This window comes from Oncorhynchus masou, unplaced genomic scaffold (assembly GCF_036934945.1).
Source record: "Oncorhynchus masou masou isolate Uvic2021 unplaced genomic scaffold, UVic_Omas_1.1 unplaced_scaffold_657, whole genome shotgun sequence".
In the NCBI taxonomy this organism is placed as follows: Eukaryota; Metazoa; Chordata; class Actinopteri; order Salmoniformes; family Salmonidae; genus Oncorhynchus; species Oncorhynchus masou.
The window spans coordinates 55001-63782 of record NW_027013009.1 but is presented as its reverse complement, the minus strand read 5'-3'; the positions used below and the strand labels follow the sequence as shown (position 1 = coordinate 63782).

At 42.8% G+C, this 8782-nt stretch overlaps 1 protein-coding gene across 1 annotated transcript in view; it reads left to right on the top strand.

The window, feature by feature from the left end:
• Positions 1 to 342: 342 nt before the first annotated feature.
• The window catches only part of klf13 (Kruppel like factor 13), a 61088-nt gene continuing 52648 nt past the window's right edge, over positions 343 to 8782 (top strand). The window contains exon 1 of the mRNA XM_064962985.1: positions 343 to 1206. Coding sequence (XP_064819057.1) covers positions 759 to 1206 — 448 coding nt within the window. The 5' untranslated portion in view covers positions 343 to 758. The remainder of the gene's footprint in view (positions 1207 to 8782) is intronic.

Below are 8782 nucleotides of genomic sequence, written 5' to 3'. Positions count from 1 at the left end.
CATTATGGACTACACTAAGGCAGTAATATATTACACATTACGGACTACAATAGTGCCTTCATAACATATTTATTGCATAGCCTACTTTACATACAGTATTGTATATCTTATTCTTCTTGTGCTGATACGTTTTTTTTCTCTAGAAGATAAGAGAGAGAGAGAGAGAGAAAGAGAGAGGGGAGGGCTCTTTATCGCAGATACAACAGTCCACAGCACTGTCTCTCTGTATAGTACATCATGTCCCGATCTAACTTTGTTTTTAACGAGGTCACGATTCTGGCGCTCTGGAACGCATCGGTATCCAATGGATAAGCAGCTGCAAGACGACACACCCCTTTATGCATGAAGTTGGGCACGCCCCCAGCATGGAAACAGCTTCTCGTCGACTCGGCACATTGACCTGTCACAATGCAGGAGACAACTAGGGAAATATCACTGGGATGGAGTATGTTCATTTGGCTACAGAAAGAAAGAAAAGTTATCATCATTTCATAACTGTTTAATTTCCAAAGACCGGAAAGGGATTCATACTCGACGTGTTTACGTTTAGATTTTATTTTGGGATCTAGGATGGCAATTCCATGGAGAAGCCGGTAACATGTATTATGTGAGTTGTTTCCTATTGATAGAATACTGAGACCAAAGCTTCCTCCATAATCACAGCAAGGGATCAAACCCGACTGAAATCCTTTATACCAGAACATAGTTGTTATATTTGAATGTCACCAATTACGCATCGGTGTTCCGTTTGAAGGGATATGGATCATTTCGCCGCGGAGTGCCTTGTGTCTATGTCCAGTCGGGCTGTCGTTCACCCTAAAGAGAACAGAGAGTTCAAAACAGAACCAGCCTGCTATCCAAGGAACGATGGAGAAGACATGGTCAAAGACAACTCCTCTCTTTTCGTGGTGGCGAGGATTCTAGCGGATTTTAACCAGCAGGCACCCACGACCACTAGCGATACTGCCGAGCAGGCACAAATAGCAGAAGGGTGCGTATCGCCAGCTCCAGTCACAGAGGATGGGAATACAGCCACACCTATCCTCGTCAGCCCCGCCGCCGACCTCACACAAAGAGGCAGTAAACGTGTCAGAGGTCGATCCGAACCGGAATCGCCTCAGAAAAAGCACAAATGTCATTATTCAGGTTGTGAAAAAGTTTACGGGAAGTCGTCCCACCTCAAAGCGCATCTAAGGACACACACAGGTCAGTCCCCTTTAAAACAATTTACATTCAAATACATTATTTACAGTGATATTAAACTCCCCATTATTTATTTTGTTCGGTTTCACTAGTAGCCTAGTCTTGTGAAGAACTGGGTGTGAATAGTGACCCTAAATTGGATGAGAGCCAACGCATTGATGCAATGCACAACGTGTCACACATACGGTCGCTCACGGTTAACTATTCTATTGATCCGTTTGCACATAAAACGCTTTTTTTTAAAACGCATGATCTAACTATTCTGTTAATATACACTTAACCCTGTAAACATCCCTCTCTGAAACACTGTTAAGAGCTGCAGCGAATGAGAGAGCTGCGTTACATTGTAGCCTGTATTTACTGGCCGGTGGATAAGTTGAGCGCGTGGAGAAAACACTCAACTCAATGACCTGCTGTATGGCTGATGTAGAACAGCAGGTGCAGCGTAATGGGATTCATACAACCCGACTATACCACTATGGGCTTTGTTTCAGTTGATAGAAAAACACAAGAAACACCGTGCACATAACAACAACAACAACAAAACTATTGGACTTTTATCAGAACACGTTTCTGAGAAAGTCAAATCAATGTATTAACTGTAAACTATAAATCCAATAGAAAAGGATGGAGAGAGAGAGATAGACAGAGAGGGTAAAGAGAGAAAGAGTGGGAGAGAGATGGTAAGTGTGACTCTAAGCTCTTTGTTTTGCTGTGGGAGGATGTACCACACCCCCTTCACTGGCTCCTCACTAGTTACCACAGCCACAAAGTCATAATTATGGAAAAACCGCACCTATTTCTGCAATTTATCTCCTTAAAATCGGATTTAAACCCTAACCTTAAATTAAGACAAAAAAACTATTTTTGTTTTCATGAATTTGTAAAAATATAAGCAATTTTCCACTTTGTGCTTGTGGTAACTAGTGACAACCCCTTCCCTGCCAAAACCAGAGTTCTCTCTCTCTCTCTATCTCAGTCTCTCTCTCTCTCTCTGTCTCAGTCTCTCCCCCCTCTCTCTCTCTCTTACTCTCTCTCTCTGTCTGTCTCTCCCCCACCTCTCTCTCTTTCTCTCTGTCTCTCTCTCTCGGCTCCAGGCCCAGCCCCAGACACACACTCTGCCTGCCTTACAGCCGATCTGTCCAGCAACAGACTCAGCTAGCAGAGCTCAGACACAGATGAATGTTTCCCATAAGATGCTTCATATCATTAGGTGGGACATATAAACTCCACAACCGTAATCCATGTTATTACCACGTGATAAAGCAGTGTGTCAGAGCTCAGACACAGGGAGTGTTTCCCATAGGATAAGATGCTTCATGTCATTAGACGGAGAACATAATGTCCTCAATCTGCCATCCTGTAGCTTTCTGAGACCCAGCAGTTCATTGTGGTCCTCTCTAATGGACGTGTTGTTTTTGTCCGTGTCCCTGAGGCCATACATGCCACTGTGTTGGGACTTGTTGTACCTTTGAGAGGTGCATTCTGGGCTTTTCAATGACATCACGTGTGTGAGGCTTCGACATCTTTTCTTCTCTGTTCTTCAAAAAAAGCTACCATCACAAGTACCATCACAAGTACCATCACAAGTAGCATCACAAGTAGCATCACAAGTAGCATCACAAGTAGCATCACAAGTAGCATCACAAGTACCATCACAAGTACCATCACAAGTACCATCACAATTAGCATCACAATTAGCATCACAATTACCAGCACAATTAGCATCACAAGTACCATCACAAGTACCATCTCAATTAGCATCACAATTAGCATCACAAGTACCATCACAATTAGCATCACAATTACCTGCACAACTACCATCACAATTAGCATCACAGTTACCAGCACAATTACCAGCACAATTACCATCACAATTAGCATCATGATTACCAGCACAATTTCCATCACAATTTGCACATTTTATGGTAAGTGTGTGTAATTGTGTAAATATAATTTTTGTGAGTTTGGTATTCACATGCTTTCTAAGAGGTAAATACTTCAGGAATAGTTTGGTGAGTTTTCAGAGCAATGTAATCATGTTGTCTCATTGAAATCAGACCTGTCCTCTGTATCTATGTTTTCTACCTACTGACCCAGTTTACATAATGTTTCATATTTACTATCAACCCGAGACCTGATGGCAGTACACATACAAAAAAATGACGAAATAACTACCCCACCCCCTCCCCACACACAACACTCCCCCATGTAATTTTCCTCCCAACCCTTGTGTTGATGAGGATAGAGCATGTTGTGACTAGGTAGTCATCACCCCCCCCTTCCCCCGCTGCTACTACTCTCTGTTATTATCTATGCATAGTCACTTTAATAACTCTACCTATATGTACATATGACCTCAGCTAACCGGTACCTCCTGTATATAGCCTCCACATTGACTCTGTTCCGTAACACCCTGTATATAGCCTCCACATTGACTCTGTTCCGTAATATCCTGTATATAGCCTCCACATGGACTCTGTACCAGTACCCCCTGTATATAGCCTCCACATTGACTCTGTACCGGTACCCCCTGTATATAGCCTCCACATTGACTCTGTACCGGTACCCCCTGTATATAGCCTCCACATTGACTCTGTACCGTAACACCCTGTATATAGCCTCCACATTGACTCTGTACCGTAACACCCTGTATATAGCCTCCACATTGACTCTGTACCGTAACACCCTGTATATAGCCTCCACATTGACTCTGTACCGTAACACCCTGTATATAGCCTCCACATTGACTCTGTACCGGTACCCCCTGTATATAGCCTCCACATTGACTCTGTACTTTAACACCCTGTATATAGCCTCCACATTGACTCTGTACCGTAATACCCTGTATATAGCCTCCACATTGACTCTGTACCGTAACACCCTGTATATAGCCTCCACATTGACTCTGTACCGTAATACCCTGTATATAGCCTCCACATTGACTCTGTACCGTAATACCCTGTATATAGCCTCCACATTGACTCTGTACCGTAATACCCTGTATATAGACTCCACATTTACTCTGTACCGGTACCCCCTGTATATAGCCTCCACATTGACTCTGTACCGTAACACCCTGTATATAGCCTCCACATTGACTCTGTACCGTAATACCCTGTATATAGCCCCGCTATTGTTATTTTGCTCTTTCATTTTTGTTACTTTTATCTATTTTTTACTAAACACTTAATTTTATGAGGCGGTAGATGGGGATATGGTTAGAGGGGAGTACCAGAGATGTGTAGATGGGGTTAGGGTTAGAGGGGAGTAACAGAGATGTGTAGATGGGGTTAGGGTTAGAGGGGAGTATCAGAGATGCCCATCCCCTGACCCCATAACTAGTCTAGGAGCCTTGAATAGTCTTAGTCTACGTCCCAAATGTCTCCCTATTCCCTATTTAGTGCACTACTTTAACCAGGGCCCATAGGGATATGTACTATTAGAAAAAAACAGGATGCTATTTGGAACTCAGTCATAGACAGCGTAACACTGACAGCCCACAGAAAGAATACAATATACAGATATTATATAGACATATTATTATATTGATGATTGAAATGAGCTGTTATGCAAGGATTCATCCGGTTCACAGCTGGAAGGGGTTGGCCTGTTGGCTCTTTTCGTTTTTCCATGTAACACGTCTCGACGAGGACTTTATCTGTGACGATCAAAGCCTCCCTAGACTTTCAGAAGCTTTAGTAGACGACAACTACAGAAGACAGATGGAACCGATGCTCCGTGAACGTTACGCTATAGGATCTGCAACAGATACGTTCCTAGATAGATCGATACAAGTGATTCGTTTGTGGTCGTTTGGTGTCTCTGGACGGTGACCGAATGATGCAGATGTTCTGTACTCGACTACTAACCCTACCCCCATCCCGTCTAACCCTACCCCCATCCCCTCTAACCCTACCCCCATCCCATCTAACCCTAACCCCATCCATTTACACATCTCTGTTAATCCCCTTTAACCCTAACCCCATCTACACATCTCTGATACTCCCCTCTAACCCTAACCCTATCCATCTACACATCTCCGTTACTCCCCTGTAACCCTAACCCCATCTACACATCTCTGTTACTCCCCTCTAACCCTAACCCCATCCATCTACACATCTCTGATACTCCCCTCTAACCCTCTAACCCTAACCCCATTTACACATCTCTGTTACTCCCCTCTAACCCTAACCCCATCTACACATCTCTGATACTCCCCTCTAACCCTAACCCCATCTACACATCTCTGTTACTTCCCTCTAACCCTAACCCTATCCATCTACACATCTCTGTTACTCCCCTCTAACCCTAACCCTATCCATCTACACATCTCTGATACTCCCCTCTAACCCTAACCCTATCTACACATCTCTGATACTCCCCTGTAACCCTAACCCTCTAACCCTAACCCCATCTGCACATCTCTGTTACTCCCCTCTAACCCTAACCCTATCCATCTACACATCTCTGTTACTCCCCTCTAACCCTAACCCTCTAACCCTAACCCCATCCATCTACATATCTCTGTTACTCCCCTCTAACCCTAACCCTATCCATCTACACATCTCTGATACTCCCCTCTAACCCTAACCCCATCTACACATCTCTGATACGCCCCTCTAACCCTAACCCTAACCCTCTAACCCTAACCCTATCCATCTACACATCTCTGATACTCCCCTCTAACCCTAACCCTATCTACACATCTCTGATACTCCCCTCTAACCCTAATCCTCTAACCCTAACCCTATCCATCTACACATCTCTGATACTCCCCTCTAACCCTAATCCTTTAACCCTAACCCCATCTACACTTCTCTGATACTCCCCTCTAACCCTAACCCTATCCTAGTGCCTTGTTAAATGAAGGTTAAATAAAATACAATTTGAAAAACGATCAGATCAGAACATCTGAACAATACTGTAAGGTAAGTTATCTCCTGACCAGAAATTCTCCTGACCTTGGTCCTGAATATCAAGTGAGTCTAGACCTGCAGTCAAAATCCCGAACGTAGCACTTCAATGAACAACATTCATAGTCTGTGAGTTTGGGTGTGAACTCCTGAAATATAATCGTCCTTCCACTCACTTTGTTATTCTAGTGAGACGGCACTGCACCCACAACACGGGGGCAATCAGCCATTTTGTCTAGACTGCTGTGCTGAGCTAGTGTTCTACATGTGGAGAAGGGAGACTGGTCCTTAAGCTGCTGATAGACAGCAGGGGGGGGGGGGGGCAGTTCATTTTCAATGAAGACTAGACGTGGTTTGGGGGGGGGTGGATTCTATCCAGGCAGAGCGGTCGGGGCGGTGCTCATGCCGATGACTGCCACTCCAGTGAGGCTGAGAAAATAGAAACCTGTCCTATTTATGAAGCAGTGGTGTCATTGTTGACCAATCACGGGAGACGACGCAGCCTGTTGGGGCGATTCGTCAGCTCCGTAAGGCCTTTGTCCTCTTCAGCTAGCTGGCTAACAACGAGCAATTTAAACACATACGTTTAACGATAAGTTTCACGTTTCATGTTTTTCAATTCGACGTCACCTGCACAGGTACAGTGAAATGCCTTTTTTTCAAACTCAAAACCCAACAATGCAATCATTTATAACAATGTATGACGAGACAAAAAACGATAAATAAGAAGAAATATGAAGAACACAATAAGTAAGTAAGAATGCTAGGGTCAGTTAATACCATACTATATACAGGGTCAGTTAATACCATACTATATACAGGGTCAGTTAATACCATACTATATACAGGGTCAGTTAATACCATACTATATACAGGGTCAGTTAATACCATACTATATACAGGGTCAGTTAATACCATGCTATATACAGGGTCAGTTAATACCATGCTATATACAGGGTCAGTTAATACCATACTATATACAGGGTCAGTTAATGCCATACTATATACAGGGTCAGTTAGTACCATACTATATACAGGGTCAGTTAATACCATACTATATACAGGGTCAGTTAATACCATACTGTATACAGGGTCAGTTAATACCATACTATATACAGGGTCAGTTAATACCACACTATATACAGGGTCAGTTAATACCATACTATATACAGGGTCAGTTAATACCATACTATATACAGGGTCAGTTAATACCATGCTATATACAGGGTCAGTTAGTACCATACTATATACAGGGTCAGTTAATACCATACTATATACAGGGTCAGTTAGTACCATACTATATACAGGGTCAGTTAATACCATACTATATACAGGGTCAGTTAATACCATGCTATATACAGGGTCAGTTAGTACCATACTATATACAGGGTCAGTTAATACCATACTATATACAGGGTCAGTTAGTACCATACTATATACAGGGTCAGTTAATACCATACTATATACAGGGTCAGTTAATACCATACTATATACAGGGTCAGTTAATACCATACTATATACAGGGTCAGTTAATGCATACTATATACAGGGTCAGTTAATACCATACTATATACAGGGTCAGTTAATGCATACTATATACAGGGTCAGTTAATACCACACTATATACAGGGTCAGTTAATACCACACTATATACAGGGTCAGTTAATACCATACTATATACAGGGTCAGTTAATACCATACTATATACAGGGTCAGTTAATACCATACTATATACAGGGTCAGTTAGTACCATACTATATACAGGGTCAGTTAATACCATACTAAATACAGGGTCAGTTAATACCATACTATATACAGGGTCAGTTAGTACCATACTATATACAGGGTCAGTTAATACCATACTATATACAGGGTTAGTATCATGTGTGTGTGTGGGGGGGTGTGTATATGTGTGTGTGAGAGTGTGTGTGAGAGTATGTGTGTGTGTTAATACCATACTATATACAGTGTGTGTGTGTGTAGAGTCAGTATCAATGTATGTGTATAATATGTGTGAGTGGGTGTGTGTGTGTGTGTATGTGTGTGGGTGTGTATATGTGTGTGTGAGTGTGTGTGAGAGTGTGTGTGAGTGTGTATATGTGTGTGGGTGTGTATATGTGTGTGTGAGTGTGTGTGTGTGAGTGTGTGTGTGTGAGTGTGTGTGGGTGTGTATATGTGTGTGTGTGAGTGTGTGTGTGAGTATGTGTGTGTGTGTATATGTGTGTGGGTGTGTATATGTGTGTGTGAGTATGTGTGTGTGTGTGTGGGTGTGTGTGCATAATGTGTGAGTCAGCAGATTCTATAAATCATTGTTTTCTAATCTATTTTTTTTAGATTCATCATTTCTGTTGCACGTACAGGTAAATATGTTTTTTAAAGCACGCCTGCGGCGCTATAGCGAGTCACCTTCCGCACGTAGTGTTTGTTTATTTCGTTGCTATGGTCACCAGTGGCTGTGGAGACACCGGCTGCCTGACTCGATGGACGAGACGTTGCACTCAGTGGGGAACTCTGCCGTATCCCGGTGGGCGTCTGCACACAGGGCTTTATAGTTACCATTAATGGTTAGACTTTTGCCTCTTCGTTCTTTATTAACTGTGCTCGTTGTGTCTCTAACGAGTTCTTCAGACTATAGAGTTTAAATTATATTGTTGGCAACAGGG